Source organism: Drosophila albomicans, chromosome 3 (assembly GCF_009650485.2).
Source record: "Drosophila albomicans strain 15112-1751.03 chromosome 3, ASM965048v2, whole genome shotgun sequence".
Taxonomy (NCBI): domain Eukaryota; kingdom Metazoa; phylum Arthropoda; class Insecta; order Diptera; family Drosophilidae; genus Drosophila; species Drosophila albomicans.
The window spans coordinates 28,077,645-28,095,703 of NC_047629.2; the positions used below are offsets into that span (position 1 = coordinate 28,077,645).

General features: G+C 43.8%; 4 protein-coding genes across 5 annotated transcripts; 2 read left to right on the top strand and 2 right to left on the bottom strand.

Annotated features, from left to right (window-relative positions):
- Nucleotides 1–402: 402 nt before the first annotated feature.
- Nucleotides 403–2,705, bottom strand: LOC117570412 (nucleolar protein 11-like). Its single transcript, XM_034252038.2, has 3 exons — nucleotides 2,500–2,705; nucleotides 1,914–2,442; nucleotides 403–1,851 (listed from the first exon to the last, which is right to left on the bottom strand). The coding sequence occupies exons 1-3, from the start codon at nucleotides 2,629–2,631 to the stop codon at nucleotides 479–481; spliced, it is 2,034 nt and encodes a 677-aa protein (XP_034107929.1). The 5' UTR covers nucleotides 2,632–2,705; the 3' UTR covers nucleotides 403–478.
- A 202-nt stretch (nucleotides 2,706–2,907) lies between these two features.
- Nucleotides 2,908–11,055, top strand: LOC117567508 (E3 ubiquitin-protein ligase listerin). Of its 2 annotated transcripts, XM_034247549.2 has the most exons (14): nucleotides 2,908–3,080; nucleotides 3,145–3,923; nucleotides 3,978–4,157; nucleotides 4,214–5,258; nucleotides 5,325–6,644; nucleotides 6,701–6,933; nucleotides 6,992–7,175; nucleotides 7,236–7,511; nucleotides 7,573–8,013; nucleotides 8,095–8,206; nucleotides 9,625–9,836; nucleotides 10,366–10,557; nucleotides 10,618–10,785; nucleotides 10,847–11,055. In XM_034247549.2, exons 1-14 carry the CDS (start codon nucleotides 2,970–2,972, stop codon nucleotides 10,904–10,906), a joined length of 5,313 nt encoding a protein of 1,770 aa, XP_034103440.1. In that variant the 5' UTR covers nucleotides 2,908–2,969; the 3' UTR covers nucleotides 10,907–11,055. The 2 variants fall into 2 exon arrangements, with proteins under 2 accessions (XP_034103440.1, XP_051861775.1); XM_052005815.1 differs by lacking the exons at nucleotides 3,145–3,923; nucleotides 3,978–4,157 and having other exon boundaries at nucleotides 2,910–3,080.
- On the bottom strand, nucleotides 8,018–9,561 carry LOC117567510 (uncharacterized). Its single transcript, XM_034247551.2, has 2 exons — nucleotides 8,598–9,561; nucleotides 8,018–8,534 (listed from the first exon to the last, which is right to left on the bottom strand). Exons 1-2 carry the CDS (start codon nucleotides 9,460–9,462, stop codon nucleotides 8,221–8,223), a joined length of 1,179 nt encoding a protein of 392 aa, XP_034103442.1. The 5' UTR covers nucleotides 9,463–9,561; the 3' UTR covers nucleotides 8,018–8,220.
- A 412-nt stretch (nucleotides 11,056–11,467) lies between the features above and the next one.
- On the top strand, nucleotides 11,468–17,487 carry LOC117568761 (dynactin subunit 1). The gene is made up of 4 exons (XM_034249597.2): nucleotides 11,468–11,804; nucleotides 11,863–12,749; nucleotides 12,808–15,058; nucleotides 15,655–17,487. Exons 2-4 carry the CDS (start codon nucleotides 12,306–12,308, stop codon nucleotides 17,259–17,261), a joined length of 4,302 nt encoding a protein of 1,433 aa, XP_034105488.1. The 5' UTR covers nucleotides 11,468–11,804; nucleotides 11,863–12,305; the 3' UTR covers nucleotides 17,262–17,487.
- Nucleotides 17,488–18,059: the final 572 nt, after the last annotated feature.

Below are 18,059 nucleotides of genomic sequence, written 5' to 3' on the forward strand. Positions count from 1 at the left end.
TCTAATTACATTTGAAGGTCTAAACATTTTCTTGTTCATAAGAAACATTTTGAAAATTTATGATTTGAACTATTCGCAGTATTTAACAGTATTATTTACTATACAAATTAAGCTGCTTAAAAATATTTAATGTTCAACGTTAATGATTTAAATTCAATTGTCTAATAAATTTCAAAAATATGCGGTTATATTTTAATGTGAAACATACATTTTTGCATGCGTAGTTCTTTCGCTGGACGTAAAAATACTATATAAAATGTGTTTTGTTGTTTGAAAAGAAATTGCCCAATAGTTTAGGGCAAGATATCTATTTCAATTGTTGACTAAATAAGCTAAAAGGGAAATATATATTAACTACCATTTAACAAGGTAATTATTCCGATAAATATAATCTACATAAAATATTTGGGTGTAGTTTATTTGTTAAATTTGGTTTTGCTTAAAATTAACAACATATTTATTGGGGAACGCATATCTTTTAGTACAGTTTTATTCTTTCAATGTTATACCAATTTCTGGAGAATGGATTTCGTCTTTTCCTCAAAGCTATTATATGACTTAGGAGTGGCATAACAGTTGATAGGGGTCCTAAGAGGTTCCTATAAAGATCAAGCAAATCTGACCACTGCTCTAGCAAATTCAATAGCTGCTGATCCTTGGAGATGGTCAAGAGGGTAACGTGTGAAGTCATTAAGGCGCTAACCCATCGAATAGCTTGAATTTCTGTAGACAGACTTCCCAATGAGGTGGCATCTTGATTGGGTCGCTCCTCGAGCAGCGCATTCGGCTCAGTGGCAAGCACATACAAATGCTGCAACAGTCGCTGGACATGCGAAACTTCCAGGCGCTCTTTTAGATACTTTTCTATGGCAACTGAGTTGAAACTGCATGAAAGCACCGCATTAAGTAGCTCATTATTGGCTGACGGTGCTGGGCTCACATCTTCGTCCGTTTCCATAGTATTGCCATTAGTTAAAGCGGTGGGTGTGTTGTCTAGGGCATAACGTAGACACCAAGCTAGCATGTGCTCTGAGATGTTAGTGTAACGGCGCACACACATTAGCACATGCTCAGAGTTTTGTGTTTTAATGAACAACGTTAAGAGTTTCTCGGTAATTTCCTGTTCTCCCGCACCACTTCGTTCCAATTGTCTAACTATTGACTGCACAGCCAGATTCTGTGGTCCAGCATCAAAGTAGTTGCGCATAAGGGTAATATTAACTTCATCGAGTCCATTATCGACTTGTACCAGTTCGCCATCGACATGCTGTTTGATGAGATCGTTTAGTTCCTGCTGCATTATGTCAGGCGATTCAAATGGAACTAGTTTTCCATCTGCGTGAGCCAGCTGCATCACAGCTGGTAGCTCCATTGGTAACGAGCTAAACGTGGAATTTGGAACTCGCTTATCGCCAAGAAATTTAATAGCAGTCTCTAGGGATTCCTCTTCGTTGATGTGATCTAACTCAATGGGCGTCAAATGCGTTTCGTTCATCTGCGAACCAAGCATATCCACCAGCAGTTCATCATTGGTGCGATAGCGTACGGCAGCAATATTTTGACCCATGGCCAGCAGAATGTGTTCGTCGTGGGCAAACAAACGTGAAAAGTCCAAATATACTTTAAAGTATTGCTTGGCATTGACCACCTTAAATTGTGTGTTGTAAACCAGCAGCGAGGCACCCTCTTGCCCATAATTGGCACCATAGATAGCCGCAAAGTTGCGTGACAATCCTTGCAGCGACAAATTGCTCTCTACATTTAGTTCGGAGAGCATAGACACAAATTGTCCTGGGGCACTTTCATGCGCACGTTCGGCGAGGGGCAGCATAAATATACGCTTGTCGGACCCTAAAAATGACAACGAATGAATAAATATATATACAATTAATCGGATGAAGTATGTGACTTACAAATTGTCATCAGCTGGGGGCCAGCATCGCCCTCAATTACAGCATGTCCAGTAAGGCGAACGCCTTCTCTTTTTATGTTATGGCTACGTTTTGCATTATTATGCAAGGAGCGCCGCACAACGTGCAATTCGCCCGTTGCTGTTCGATAATCAAAATAGGTGAGCACTTGCTGTCCTTGGGGCAAAGTGTGCACAGTTGGCTTGCTGAACGTTCTGCTAAGCACAAGCGCTAATTGCTTAGCTTTGTCCTCATTCTGATCTTTTCGCGACGCCAATGCTTTTGATAGGGGAGCGACGCCACCGTCGCTGTACAGCACCAGAGCCTCTTTCTCTGTATAGACTACATGAGCGATGCTCTTGGGAAACTTAAGCTTTTTGCACTTGGATACATCAACGGTGCTCTCATCCCAGAGACGGAGACCGTGGTTACCAAAAACTCCTACGTATTTCTGGCTATTTGGATCGTATACCACTGGTGCAGTAAGTTTTTCTGGCATCGACCAACTGCGTAGCGTCTTTGGTATTCTGATCTGCAATTTTTAACTTATAAATAATCATTCACAAATAGAATAGCGTGTAAAACTTACATTCACAATCATGACAACATTGCGAGCCAAAGTTGCAATTATATTGCCGACATCTTTGTCTGCCGACATGCCCAGAAACTCGGCAGGATCCGGTATGGACACCAGATTGTAATATGATAAGAATTTAGACATTTTAATGCAGTTTGTCTAATTTTATTAAAAGAACCCGAATCAAAACAACACAACACGTGCGGTTAAAACTGATTAATCTATCGATTGTCGATTGCTCGTATTGTTGTCTTCTTATCGATATCTCGTGAGTGGAATTATCGGTGAATACAAAATCGTTATAATGAAATTTGAAATAAACATTATTATTATGCATAATTAGAACACATAGTACATTTTTGGATTTTTTTTTAATTGATGGCAACTAGGCATTATCGGCGCTACATTTCGATCATTTGTGAAATCTTGATAAATAACAGAAATTGCGAAATACTCAACAGCTGATTCATGCGCATGACTGTATGCAATGTTTTATTGCGTTTGCAAACTACGGTCACATTGCTAGCTTACTTCAACGTGTTAGAATGGGTGGAAAAACGAAACAAACGCCTCGCACCAAAAACAATGCAAAGGTAAGCAATTTAAACCCACTTTGGTACACAATGTTCGGTTGTTGACCCATCTATGTCCATCTAGCCATCGAGCAGCAGCCGTTCCGCCGAACTATTGGGCACAACAACGCCCGTCTTTGTTGGCTTCTCGGCTCAAGCCGATGGCAATTTGGTGCCCTTTGCTCCGGGCTTTGCGAGCGCCGAGCAAATGCCAGAGACATTCGATGTCAACATCAGTCCACAGACGCAAATTATACTACGCAAGCTAACCAAAAAAGATCCCATGACCAAAAAGAAAGCTCTACAAGAGCTTCACGAACTCATCACCGAATCCGACGTCGAATCGCTCAAGAACATTTTGCCACTGTGGCCAAAATTCTATCACAATCTCGCCTCCGACATTGAGCATGCAGTGCGCGAGCAAACCCAGCTGGTGCTTCAATTATTAATGTCAAAATGCAAGCGTGCCATGGCACCATATCTCAAGCAATTGGTGCCCGTTTGGCTCGCCAGTCGTTTCGATAATTACGCGCCAGCTGCAAGCATTGCGAGCAATTCATTTCGCGAGACTTTTGCACGAACCTGTGAGGTGTGTCTACATTGCCAGGCCGAGATCATTGAGTATACCACAAGGAATCTAACATTTCATACGCCGGCGACACTGTCTATGGGCAAGAATTTGAAACCCGAGGAGTCGGAGGCGAAATACCATCGTGTTGTCATCAGTAGCTTGAAGGAGCTTTCGTTCTTTATTGAACAAACAGCACAGGCCGAGGATTTGGAGCAATTGAAGCAAGGTTTAGCTACACTGTTGGCGCATCCAAAGTTCTGGACGTTTGCGAAGAGCAAACAGACCGCAATCAAGTATAGAAAATAATTGCTGTTATAAGACTCTGCTATAATAATTTTGCTTTGTAGAGCCGCCTGGTTTGAGTGCATCTATCACATACTGCAGAGTGTCAAGTTGGAGCCAGTTGTGACTCCACAGAAGGCGCAACTGATTACTACTAGCTTTCAATTCATTGACGATGCTGATCCACTGGTTGCTCCTCATGTCTGGGGTTGTGTGTTGTTGCTGCAAAGCAACTACGAAGATTGGTAAAATTGTAAACGTATCTCACCCTGACACTATGAACAACCTTTTTCTTTGACAGGTATGCTCCGCTCAACATCCGGAAAGCTCTGCTGCCAAAACTCTCCACATTGCTTAGCAACGCTTTTAATCGCAATGCTCAGGCCATTTGTCCCAATCTGCTGCCGTTTCTATCCAAAGTTACATCAAACAGCTTGCAGGGATTGGACATTTATGAATTCTATCAACGTTTTTTTGATAATCTGAAAACTGCCATTGTGGGACCACACGATCCACCACTGTCCAAAGCAGACACCTCGATCATACATAGTGCATACTTTGAGTGCTTGCGCTTCATGCTCCAGCAGATCAACAACGATGCGGAGCGCACTGAAGCCATGCAACAGTTTGCTTTTGGTCTGCTTGAACAGCAGCTGTTGCAGCCTATTGGACAGTTACTGCTCAGCGAGAATACGCATGCCAAGTATTTCTTTCAGCACACCTCAGCGCTGGTTGCCTTTTGGGATCGTCAGTGCAATAGCGAGTTGAAGAGCTCTTGCGCATTGTATGTCAAATTATTGAATGTGTTTTGGACGCGCATCTTTGAGATGGTCACTCAAGATCTCGCTGCCGAGGATATCAACGAACAGTGGCTGTCACATGTGCTTCTGTTGGTGCAGGATCTCCATGTGGCGAATCCCAGCTTGGAAACGCAATCTGTCAAGTTTTTGGAAACCGACAACGAAAAAGCTGAGGTCTCAGAACAATGCTCACAGCACTCAACGCCCACAAAGAAAGGTGACTGCTATGCCGCCTTCATTCAAAAAGAGCTCAAACAATTGGTTGTTAAATTGATGCGCATTTGCCTTGATAAGGCAAACAGCAGCAGCAACTCGGGTCGCTACATTCACCAGGTGCGCACGCTAACTAAAATGTTCACAGACATCGAGTTCTACAAGAGTTTGACGGAACAAGGCGAACTGAGTGCCACGCTGGATAAATTTGTGGCGTTGCTAGGACAACTAAATGTTGATGCCTGTGAATCTGTGGTGGAGATTGTCTTCGAGATACTCGCACTGCTGGAGTCGTCTCAGCGCTTTGATTACATTGCTCAAAAGCTCTTGAAGGTGAGAGGAGATACATAAAATAATGTTCACAAATTAAAAATACTAATTGAATTTTTATTTATACAGCTTCAGCAGCATACTGTGCAGAACATGCTGCTGCATCGCCTGCTGTCATACCCACTGTGCACAGAGCCAGCTGTGCGACAAATGCTGGCCAGCCCAGAGACATGTGGCATCATTTCACGCATAGCCGAGGAGGTGGTGGTGGACAATAATCGGGATAAGCTCAATCTGCTACACAAGTGCTTCTTTCAAACCGACACTGGTGATATTCTAATAAACGCGGCGACTGTGGACAAAATTGTACTGGCAATGTGTGCACCTCTGGAGCAACCACCGTCCAGTGATATGGTCGAGGTCTGTGGCAGTTTTATTGCCCAGATTATGCCTGTAATTTGCAGTCAGGCGAACTCTTCGTTGCCTGTGAGACAACAAGTCTTTTTGAGGTTGTTCAAGTTCAGTTTGGAGCAGCGTGTCGGCGATTATCTATCGGAGGATACACTTTGGGAGATAACCACCTGCTGGCAGGATGCGCTCTCTAGCAAGGACATTGAAATCGACGATGCTTTACTCAAGGACTGCGCTGGAATTGTAGAAGAACTGACACACAATGCTGAATTAAGCGCCAGCAGTCTGGAGAGCATGGCAGAGGCTATGGCCAAATTTGTAATCTGTTCCACCGAGAATATTGAGGATGATTCACAGCGTTCGGCGCGCATAGATGAGAGCATTGCGGCATTGCTAAGCTCTACTCTAAAAACAGCTGAAAGTGTACTGCAATTTGAACACCATTGTGTATATTTGGAGGCGCTGCAGGAATCAATAAGCGCTGGTGTCGCATTCGATAAAGCAGAGTTAGATGAGGCCAAGATTTTGCCGCTTGTGCGACGCGCTGCCCTCAATTTTACCACAATCTGCAAGCTGGTTTGTCGCGTGGATAATCCTCAGTTGGCTAATCAGTCTAATGAAGCCGAGGACGAACTCACGGAAGACTATTGTGATCCAAATGCCAATTTGCTCAAGCAATGGAGTGAGTCATTGATCCTCGAGATTTTGCAATGCATTAACGTTGCCAGCGCTGCAGACACTTGGATTGAAGTCAGCTCGCACTTGGATGATGCCAGTGAGGAACTTGTGCTGTGTCTCTCCGAACAAGTTCGCAGCTTCATGGGTAACAGCAGCGAATTGGTGAACATAATCAAGGAACGTCTAATACAAGCTGCACTGCAACAAGATAGCGTGATGAGTTGTCGCCAGTTGGGTTATTTGATTCATTATTCGCAATACGCGCCATTCGAGGAAAGCGCTACAATTCTACTGCACGAGGATCTTGCTGAACTGCTTGTGTCCAAGGGTGCACTCAAGGCTTATGTGATGACGTTGCAGGTGAGCATTGATAACTGAAGCCATTGATTACAAGGTACTAATTACTGCTTCTTTAGCATTTGCTGCCAAAGCTCTCGCAAAAGGCTTTGAACCTTAATGGCGCTATTATGCGTACGGAACCTGATGATATGTGGGTCAAGGCTGCGGTATTCCGATGCCTCGTACTCAATAACTTTCAATCTGATGTGAATGAGCAAACAGATCACAATATTATTGCCTCGGCGTTGCAGTTCTTGACCCGCGTCAATGAACAGCAGAATGCACAGAAGGATCTGCTGCATTACAATGTGTAAGTTATCATCGATTTCATATAGCAATATAATTTATTGAACGCCAAACTATTTTAGCGAGCTACTGAAGCAACCTTACGACTCTGTGTTGAGCACAGTAGAGATAATTAAACTCCTCAATGAAGTGTTGCAGCGTTTCCCCTATGAGCTTACCATTAAAAACTGGGATGCAATACGCATTGGGCTCAGCTCCTGGGTGCTGAGTGTGTCCAAATCCATTAAAAATTACACCGATCCAAAGGCAAGATAATTGAGTTAATTTTTTGACAAATTACTTATGATAATATTGACTTATTCACAGACATCCTTCTTTATTGTGGCTGTGTACCAACTGTTCGCTTCGCTTGTGAATTTCATACGCGCAGAGAAGCAAAAGAGCTCAACGGAAATGCTGAAGAGTGTGGTGGACGAGTGGGAGAGTGTGTTTGCGAGGGAAGTCAATGTGGTGCTATTTAAATCATATTACGAACTGACTTATGACGCAAATGTGCCACCAGAAAATCGTGTTTGCTACGAGCTTCTGCTGGAACGTCTGATGCCCTCAATTGAAATGCTGGATTACAGTTTTGTCTATGGGGTATGTACAAGAAATTTGACTACTGAGATAAAATCAAACTGAATGCCTCTTTTTTCGATAGTTCTGCAAGGCGCCGAGCTCAAAACTGTCTCTAGATCACCTGTGCAATTTGCTACTCAAGCAACTACATAGCACACAATACAGTTTGAGAATGAATGCGGTGCACGCGCTGCGGCAGTTGACGTCACACTTTGTGGCCGATGACATTATGGTGAATGACAAGCAGAATGATAATCTGGAAGCTGCCTGCTCAACGATCTCGAAGTGGCATTTCCTCAATCGCTTTGAGGATTATCTAACACGCTACGACACACTTATGCACAAGTATCTCGAGGAATTCAGCTTTAAGCTGGCCGAGTTAGAGGATCTGGAACCAATTGACAGACACGATGCTTTCAGCTATTTGCTGATATGGGATTGCATTATCAATGTGTGCGCCAAGTCGCCAGTCGCATTGCGATCGGTTTACACAAGTTGGCTGCATGAGAATCACTATGAAGAGGTAATTACAATGTCGGTCAATTTGTATTTTACTTTCGATTTTGTTCGAAACACACTTAAAATTTCCTTAAACATTCCACAGAATTTTCTACACTTCCTCTTCCGAGCCATGCCAGTTGATATATTAAAGAATCACAGCGCCAAATGGCACAGTAATGATATCTATAAGGAGCTCAGCTGGTCTCAATTAAAAGGTGAGTTGGTCGTCTTAATTAATCAACGTCTCCTCCGATGGCAAATTCTCTGGCACCGCCATTTCTTCGCCGAAATCCTCGTAGTCGGTCAATTCAAAGTCCAAGTCATCGAGCATCTCCTCACCCATTTCCTCAGACAACGAAATATAATCGGACATGGGCACAAATGTTTCATCCCTGTCCGCATGCATTGTACGTGCCACAGGCACCTGTTGGGGCGCCAAATAAATATTCAAGTTCGATATGAACTTGTTAATCCACACAGTCAGATTGTTGGCCAAAATGCGTTGATAGTCCCGCAAGTTACTCGTGGTATAGAATTCTTGTTCTGCAAGTGAGATTTAAGGATTTCATCAAAATTATCAACTAGAGGAAAGCTTCTTCTACTCACCAGTAAACTCCTTGATGCGCTCCAAGATCACAGCACAGAGTGGCGACTGTTCGTCAATGACGAACTGATCGTTAAGCAGGAAATCCTTCATCTCTTCAAAAAGTACGCATACAATTTTCATCATCTGCTTACGCTGGCGTTCCAATATCATTTTCTTCAGTCCATTGCAACGTTTCTTGTGCTGTTGTTTTTGGGCACGACGTTGTCGCATCTCTTCCTCCATGTACTCCATGGCCTTTTCCATTGACATTGCCTCAACTGGTGGCTTGGGTTTCATTTGCTGTTGCAGTGCGGCAATGTGGCGTGGCGGCAGCACATGCTTGAAATACTTGAACGTATCTTTGACACGCATCGGATGTGGAATCGCTAGACGCTCCATGCGAGCCGTACAAATTGGAACATAGATCTTCTTGGTAATATATCGCGGCTGCTTCAGTCGCTGTTGAGATATAAAGTTCTTTTTGGGTGTGGCCAGGAAACAGATGTGCTCCTCCCGTTTCAGCATATCGCGATCAATGATAATTTGTCCTGTATGCTGACATGGCACATAGCAGGGATGATAACGAGGACAGACACAGTAATAGCGATACATATGCTGTGGTTCTGGTATGTTTGATTTCACCAAGCGTTTGATGGGCTTGGCGCGATCTGGACGCAGCTGGACCATTGCCAGACGAGCGTTCAGCTCATCGGCCACCGTTACACCAGGATCTGTAGGAGCATGTGGTTTTGGCGGATGATCACTTTGTATCTGCTCCAGATTGATTGCCTCTCCTTCCTTTTTTTTCTCACTCTCCAACTTGATTTCGCGGGAAGGCGGCATATCGCTGGCCATTTGATAGAAGTTCAAGGGCTTTTTTTCCATGATTAAAAATTCAGTTAGAAAATTATTGTAATGAAATGAAAAAACACAGCTACGCTAACAATAGAAAACGTTTCGACGAGTTGTTGTAGACTGTTTTATTTGGATTGCTAACATACATAAATTATAAAACAAATTCTTGACTTGCTTTTCTCCTTTAAATAGATCCCCAACTGTCAGTGGAACGATATGCCTGTCATCTCTACTCGCAGGTGTTGCGCAAGTTGCCGGCGGTGGTGCGCAAGTGGTGGAACACCAGCCAATCGAGACAGAAGAATTTTGTTGATAATCTTACCACGAACTATGTGAGCGCACTCATCTGCACCGAGGAACTGAAGGCGATCGCCAATCGTAAGGAGAAGCATGAGAATATGCAGGTGAATGTCTTCTTCCTTCACTTCTAGACTATGTCGTCGAGGGACATGCGCAGCAGATATATGATGACAATGCTTAAGAGCAGTACTATGATGACTACTGCACGAAATATCTCCAGCGTAACCATATCGTGGCTTTGGTTGTGTCAATGCTCGTTTAAAATACACGTACATAGAGTTCAGCTTTACATTCAGCAGTTTTGTTTAGTATTCTACATTAAGGCACACTGGAATAGAGCTTACTTTGTTTAGAAAAGAAATTGAAATTTGTAGGGAAATTACAGGATTTTATATTAAATTATATATTAATATGATTATATTAGCCAACCGTGCCAGACACTTAAGAACTTAGCATTTTAAGAACAGATGAAATGATAGTTTGGAAATTTAGCAACCAACTTATATGTACACGCTTCATTTGCGAAGTTAATACTTTGAAAATTATTGAGGTGTAATCCTTACAGCTAATGAATACGAAGCAACAATATTGTATAAAATTTAATGAATTTATTTGGACTTTCTACTCATTTAGGTGACAGTGCATACTTCAACGCGAGAAGTTTTGGCTGTCTATGCCTTGGATGAGGCGCGGATGGAGCTGGTCATCACTTTGGCTGCTAATTATCCACTGGGCGCAGTTAAAGTTGAGTGTGGTAACCAGATTGGCGGACGTGCAAATGCTCGCAATGTGGGCATGCAGCTGACCATTTATCTAACACATCAGGTACATTATAAGCTCGACTTTTAGTTAAAAATATGTGTGATAAATTCGCTTGTCTAATAGAATGGCACCATCTATGATGGCCTTACGCTGTGGAAGAATAATCTGGACAAGAAATTCGAGGGAGTGGAGGAGTGTTATGTCTGCTATACTGTCATACACCAGGACACTTGTCAGCTGCCCAAATTGACCTGTAAGACATGCAAAAAGAAATTCCATGGTCCATGCTTGGTAAGAACAAAGTCTAAAATAATTGAATTACAAAAGTATCTAATTGATATTCCGTTTGCAGTACAAATGGTTCACGACGAGCAGCAAATCAACCTGTCCCATTTGCCGCAATGTTTTCTAAGCGACAAAATGACTTAATTTATGCAATTTGGCGACACGTATTAATCTTTGGCACAACGGAAACCATGCCGATAGTCAATAATTTTATTTTTGGTCCTTTCCTGTAAATCGAAACACAAATTATAACAATAAATTCGCATTAGGTTTATATGTCTGTAATTGTTTTTATAATTTATCTGCTGTTTATGTTATATATTAAAAGCATTAATCAAAGGAGTTTACAAGATCTTTGGCTATTACATATGGTAATCTTACTAAAGTAATAGAAAAAAAGTAAAGTAAAAGTAAAAAGTAAAGTAATAGGTCAAACATGACTTATACTGATTTTATACCCGATATCCATAGGGTACAAGGAAATGTATGTAACAGGCAGTAGGAGGCATCTTTGGCCCTATAAATATATACATATATTCTTGATCAGGGTCAACATCCGAGACGATGTGTCTGTGTTTTCGACTGTCCGTCCATCTATACGAACACCTAGATCTCAGAACACCCGACTGTAGCTTTCTTGAAATACTGAGATGTAATGTCACAGCAGGCTCATATAATATATGCTTTATCGGTTCAATAATATACAAAGCTAACTCACATTCATATGACAACAATACTATCTAAAAGCTATATTTTCTGAGCGTGAACATCACAAAGTAATTATGTCTGAACCATTGAGGGTTATTGGCAAGTGTCCGTATTGCCATCGAGATGTCAACGAAGATTTGCGACCCATTAACAAATCAAGAATACAGTTGGTTAATGCCGAATCGGCTCCATTGACGGCGCCAGAGAATGAACCAAGTCATTCCAACTTATTAATAAGCCAAGAACCCGCCGCAAATTTAACCGATAATTTGCTGAATATGCTAGAGCACGAATTTGAGCGATCGACGGATGAGCCGGTAAGTTTAGTGTTCCAAGAAAAAGATCACAGATTTATTTTCTATTGCATTTGCAAAGTCTCAAATGACTGAGAGTCATGCCGAAGTGCTGGTAGCTATATTGAAGGAGGAAGATTTTCGCTATGTTGCGAGTAGCACGAGACGTAAACTGAAAAATAGAAACGTACAACAACGAAGATAACAAGAGTTCGTTAGCAGCAACAAATAACATATAAATTGCATATACCCCGCCACAAAATTCGAAATTAAATTGCACGTGCTCGGAGCTTGCAACCACCACCGCCACTACGATTCTGCGCCGTAGCTGCCACCGCTGTTGAATAGTCGAAGCAGCTGGGGTGGAGTCACGGATGGATGACGAACGCATCGGTTTTTTTTTTTTGCACTTGCAACTGCTGCTGAAAATTAAGTTAGTCGCCCCGTTAACTGGGATTAAACACGCCAACGTTCGCTCGATAAAAAGCCAAAAAGAAGGCAACACAAGATGACGTAAGCTCTCGCATGAATATGTCAACAGCTCAACCGAAACTTGGCCAGCGTGTACAAGTGACGGGTAAGAATCAACTTGGCCAGAGTGTTGGACGGGTTGCCTATGTGGGACGCACGAAATTCGCTGGCGGTCAATGGTTTGGCGTTGTTCTCGATGAGCCAAGGGGCAAGAACAATGGCACCGTTAATGGCAGCACCTACTTCAAGTGTGCCCCCAACTGTGGTATCTTTGTGCGTGCCCAACATCTGCAACTGCTAGGGCTGCAACACACTGAACAGCAGCAGCAGCAGCAGCAGCAAACGAAAGTGAAATACAAGAAACAGCAGCAGCTGGAGAATAATATTTGCGATAACAACAACGACATTATGCAGCGAGATGTGAGCAAAGTCAGGCTGAGCAGCAGCAGCAGCAGCAGGAGCCGAAGCAACAGTCGACAAGCAAGTAGCGATGAGCAGGTGAGTCATGGAATGTCTGCTTTGATTATTGGTAATATTGATTAATATGACTTAACAGGATAACTCGAGGGAGGCCAGCGGCTCGAGTGGTGGTCGAGCCTTAAGAAAGCTGCCAGAGAAGTCGACATTTGCTCTGACTACTTCCAAGACTTGGGTTACTTCCACGCAGCCATCGGCACAGTCACAGTCTAAACGCCTACGCGACACTTTGGAGACCCATCAGGAGTCCAAAGTGACGACCATAGAAGCGAAGAATATAACACAAGGAGCAGCAGCAACATCAGTAACAAAAGCAACAGCAACAGCAGTTGGTAATGCAACTTTAACTGCAGTTACAACTACAACTGACAGTTCAATTCCTAGAGCAGTAACTGCTCTCAATGCACAGACGACGCCGACAACAGCAGCAGTATCAGAAACAGCAACAGTATCATCGGCAACAGCGCCAGCAACAGCCACAGCAACATCAGTAACATCAGCAGCATCAACAGCTTCAATTACAGCTTCAACTGCAACTACAGCTTTAATAGCTCCTACCACAGCAACAACAACAGTTGCAAATGCGCCCAACTCTACTCAAATGGCTGCTCAAGCAACAGCTGAGGTTGCCACGCCTGCAACCAAGACGCTAGTAGCAGTTGACTCCACTGTGGTTGCTGCTCAACCCTCTACTTTGCGGGCACCTCCTCTGACCTGCAATCAGCGTCGCTCCACATCCTACACACAGCTGCGACCGACGCGCATCAGTCAACCGAAGCCCACAACGGCGCAAGCACAGAGCTCGACGGCACAGCTAACGCTGGCGATGCCAGTGCCCGTTGCACTGGCGCCCAAGCGCAGCAAGACGAGCATGAGTCCAACGAGCAGCGGCAGCGTGAAGCGTGTGACACCGGCTGCGTTTGTGGAACCCGGCTTTTTGGAGATACTGCGTCCGCAGTTCACGCTCGGGCCGGCACTGCGCACGCCTAGCACAGTGGCGCCACCTGTGGACAACCCGGAGCAGCGACAACTACGCGAGGAGTTGCAATTGTTGCGTGTGCAGAAGAGCGAGGATAAACTGAAGCTGCTCGAGCTGGAATGCATCAAGATCCACAACGAACAGCTGCAAGAGTTCAAGTCACAGATTATGCAGCAGCAGGTGTTGTTGCAACGCGAATTGCAACGTTGTCGTCACGAGCAGCGCGAGGCACAGGAAACTGCTCTCAAATACAAGCGCGAATTGGATGATGTGGCCGAGAGCATAGAGTTGTTGACGCTGGATAAGGAAATGGCGGAGGAGAGGCTGGAAACGCTGCAAATGGAAATGGAAATGGCGCAAGAGCGCAACGATGAGCTCAGCCTTGATCTGGAGATACTGCGAGCCGAGCAGGAGGAGCACAACGAGGGTCAGCACTTGGCGAAGAATGAGAAGCAATCGACTAATGTGACAACGCTGCAGACAACTGGCGAGTTCCTGCGCTTGGAGCAGTACAATCAGCGATTGCGAGAGACTGTGGTCAGGCTGCGCGACACTTTGGCCCATGAGAAGCAGCTGGCACAGCGCACGCACAAGGATCTGGAGACCAAGCACTCGGAGATTAACGAGTTGAAGAGCATTAAAGAGTTGCAGAGTCGACGCGTCGATCAAATGGAGCTGCAGATGATGGATCTCAAAGAGCAAGTGGATGCTTCGCTTGGCGCTGAGTCTATGGTCACTCAGCTGGCCACACTTAAGCTAGAGCTGGAGGAGCGTGTCAAGCTGTTAGAGGATGAGGTCAATGAACTGGAGGCACTCGAACAAATCCAAGAGCAGCTCATCGAGAGCAATCAAGAGCTCGAGTCCGATTTGCGTGACGAAATCGACAAGCTGAGTGGCCAAGTGAAGTCACTGGAGCAGCAAAAGAATGCTGCGCTGGAGAGTCTCTACGATCGCGATGTAACCATACTCAAGTTTAGGGATCTGGTGCGTCAACTGCAGGAGCAACTGCAGCTTAAAACAGATGGTGGCACGCTTTCGATTGAGGACTTTAGCAGCGCCAACGAATCGCAGCAGGAGGAAACATCGCAGCAGAGCCAGGCGGACTATCAGCACATCTTCAGCGTGAGCAAGGCATATGGACGTGCTCTGGAACAACAGCTCAAGGCTGTGGAGTTGCGTCTGCAGGGTCAGCATCTGGAACATGTGCTCGCCTTTGTGCCCGAGCAGTTTTTGCTGCGTGGTGGCGAGCACGATGTGGTGCTCGTCATGCTGTTGCTGGAGCGCATGAATGACAAGCTCGAGATTGTCTGTCAGGCCATCAACGAGAAGTTCCCCAATGCCTGTGAATTCGGTAAGCATTATTATTTACAAATTATGTTTAACTGAGAATTGCTCGAAGCTTTTTTATTGTGCTAAATATCGTTTAAAATTTATTGAGATTAGCAATTTAAAGTTAAATTTTATTGGTGTTTCACGCAAAATTTGTAGTAATGTTGCCAACTGAATTGTCAACATGCAGTTCTAATCATTTTTTTAAAAATATTTTTTTGGATTTTACCCGGATATTTGGTTAGTTTTTTGAATATATTAATTTTCATATTAAAGTTTCAATATAATGTAATACAATTTCTGTAAGCAATACGCAAATTTCTTTTATAAGAATACAAGAATTCGTGTTTATTCGGAAAGTTTACATTTATATCTGGTCTTATATTTCTTTACTGAAAGAACAATAAGATACAATTAATATTGCTTAATCTTCATAGTATTATTCATTTATTTTGACTTACATAAGTTTATACTTTGCATCTTGAGTAATGAAGTATATAATTTCATTCTTATTATTCCTTGATGACTTTGCCAAAAATTTAGTTTCAAATTTTAATTAATAATATATTAGGTATTAAAGGTAATCTTGGTAATATTAAATTTGATTCCTTGCCCCAGGTCGCGATGCCATCTTCGAGGGATACTCGGTGCAGCGTTACATCTTCCGGGCGCAGTGCATCTATCTGCTGAAGAGTCTGCAGTTGGTGCTGCAACAGTTTCGTCACGGTCTCAATCACTGTGACTACGAACTGTGCACACATGCAGCAATCTATCGCAGTGATCTGGAGCTCCAAGAACAGCAGCTGGATGAATTTGTGCGGTTGCTAAAGACTGGTCAGCTGGATGAGCACACAAATTGTGAGCCGATACGACGAGTGCTGCACTACATCAATGGGCTGCATCAGAACTTAATGCCGCCACAAACATTGGTTGAGTTACTCGATGAACAGCAGCTGTATAATGCGCTGATTGAAGTCTACGAGGCGGGCATGGATGCAGTGAATGCGAATGCAGGATTATTGCACACCATCATACAGCTGGGCGATGAGCAGACTGCATCGTTCCACTGCATGCAGCTGCTGATGGAACACAGTTGTGCGCTTAAGCAGAAGCTGAAGAAGTTGCAGCGCAAGATGAGTGGAAATAAAACCGCAGCCGCCTGGACGGGAATGCAATGTGCTCGCTATCAGCGCATTCTGGAGGCGAACGAGGCGCTGGGAGCACTCATCAGCATGCTGGGCATCTCGGCGAGAGAAGCCAGCAAGGAGTCGAATGGCGGCATTGCACACGAGAAGCTCTGGCGCATACTCTGCTTGAACTACACGAAATTCGCGCCAAACCAGGAGGCGGAGCAGCGAGAATTGGATGTGTATAGTCAGCGTTGCATGCAGCTGCTGGAGGAGCAGTTGGAGGAGCTGTTGACGCTGCTGGAGCCGCGGGATGTCAACACCGAGTACGTGCGGCATGCTGCCTTCAATACACTGCAACAACGAGCCGCTCAAGTGAAGCGTCACTATGAAGATGTCAAGTGCTTGGAGCTGACAGTTGCAGAGCGGGAAAAGGAAATCAAAGCGCTCAAGCTAGCGGCCAAGATGAAGCAGCAGGATTACTCCGAGATGCAAGTTCGCAAAGAGATGGCCGAGAAGCAGCTGCATCGGCTGAGTCAGGATCATTGCCAGACGCTCACCCAGCTGGCCGAGGGCGTGGAGCAGCTGGAACAATGCTTCCTCTCGAAGGAGGCAACGTTGCAGCATGCGCTCGACACGCTGACCGAGAAGCTGAACAGCTTGGAGCAGGCTCAGCAGCATTGGCAGCAGCAGCAGCAGGTGGATAGCGCCTGTGTGACAAGCTCAACGCGTAGCTCGAATCGGGAATTGAATCTGATGCATCAGGCATTGCGGCAGGAACGTCAAATTCGCGTTAAGTTGCAGGGATCGGAGTTGTGTCGCAGCTTTGCCGCTCTCGAGCCGTTGCATGTGCCGCAGCCCGAGTCCAGCAGTCAACTGACTTCACTCGAGGCCCAACTGCATGGCCTGAAGAATCAGTGGCTGCTCGCTCAATTGGAGCTGGGCGAGAGTGCTCAGCAGCGGCGATCGCACATCGAGCTGCAGGGCAGCCGCTTGTTGAGACATATCTTCCATGCCTATTGCTCTCGGCATCCACATCGGGCTGCGCCCACGGACTTTGGCCTCTTCATTAGCGGGGATTTGCGGCGCGCATTTTAGGCCAACTTTTGAAATAGTATTAGACTCACGATGTACTCGTATTTGGTTGAGTAAGGAACAAAACAAAGGTATATGTGATTATCTGCTTGAACTTCTTTTTACGTTTACAACAGTACAACAACTTATTATGTATTAGTGCTATTATACAATTACCACTTCATTTTGCGTGTTAATCCACTATTTAAGAAAAATTATGGTACGTACAATAAATATTTAGCCAAATTAAGCCAAGGAGTGTTTATTTATTGCTGTGTATAAATTGGATATTCAGTTTAAAGATTACCCTATATTTGACTTTGCAAATGAAAATTTTTGTCAGATGGATATATGTACATACATATGTACATACCTTGTAATAGCTCCATTTGCGAATATAGCGGCAAAAATTAAATTATTCAATAGAGAATTTTTTAAATATTGTATATTAATTCAAGTCACTTTATTTGTCTGTGTTCCTGGTGGATTAATTAGAATAATATCTTCGTGAATGAATTATATATTACAGAAACTGTTTAAAATCATTATCACAAATAATACATTTTGAAAATAAATTGTCCATCAGCACATTTTATTCTGATCTGTAATATCAGTTTTATAATTTCTTTATCACATTGTATATAGTAATATGTCATGTTATTGCAATATAGAAATACTTTGATAAAAATTTTCATAATTTTACATAAACCAAAAATGATAACGATACGTATACGCAATATTACATATACGCATTGTTGCACCCCCACTCTACATTGTCACTTACTTTTGGAAACCTTTAAAATATTTTGTAAATTTTGCAAA

Coding starts and splice junctions, on each gene's coding strand:
- LOC117568761 (XM_034249597.2), top strand. CDS start 12,306: ATGAATATGTCAACAGCTCAACCGAAACTTGGCCAGCGTGTACAAGTG. Junction 12,750..12,807: donor AAGCAAGTAGCGATGAGCAG/GTGAGTCATGGA, acceptor ATGACTTAACAG/GATAACTCGAGGGAGGCCAG. Junction 15,059..15,654: donor CCCCAATGCCTGTGAATTCG/GTAAGCATTATT, acceptor TCCTTGCCCCAG/GTCGCGATGCCATCTTCGAG.
- LOC117567510 (XM_034247551.2), bottom strand. CDS start 9,462: ATGGAAAAAAAGCCCTTGAACTTCTATCAAATGGCCAGCGATATGCCG. Junction 8,535..8,597: donor GCGCATCAAGGAGTTTACTG/GTGAGTAGAAGA, acceptor TCTCACTTGCAG/AACAAGAATTCTATACCACG.
- LOC117567508 (XM_034247549.2), top strand. CDS start 2,970: ATGCAATGTTTTATTGCGTTTGCAAACTACGGTCACATTGCTAGCTTA. Junction 3,924..3,977: donor AGCAAACAGACCGCAATCAA/GTATAGAAAATA, acceptor TTTGCTTTGTAG/AGCCGCCTGGTTTGAGTGCA. Junction 5,259..5,324: donor TTGCTCAAAAGCTCTTGAAG/GTGAGAGGAGAT, acceptor TTATTTATACAG/CTTCAGCAGCATACTGTGCA.
- LOC117570412 (XM_034252038.2), bottom strand. CDS start 2,631: ATGTCTAAATTCTTATCATATTACAATCTGGTGTCCATACCGGATCCT. Junction 2,443..2,499: donor ATGTTGTCATGATTGTGAAT/GTAAGTTTTACA, acceptor TAAAAATTGCAG/ATCAGAATACCAAAGACGCT. Junction 1,852..1,913: donor CCCCCAGCTGATGACAATTT/GTAAGTCACATA, acceptor TGTCATTTTTAG/GGTCCGACAAGCGTATATTT.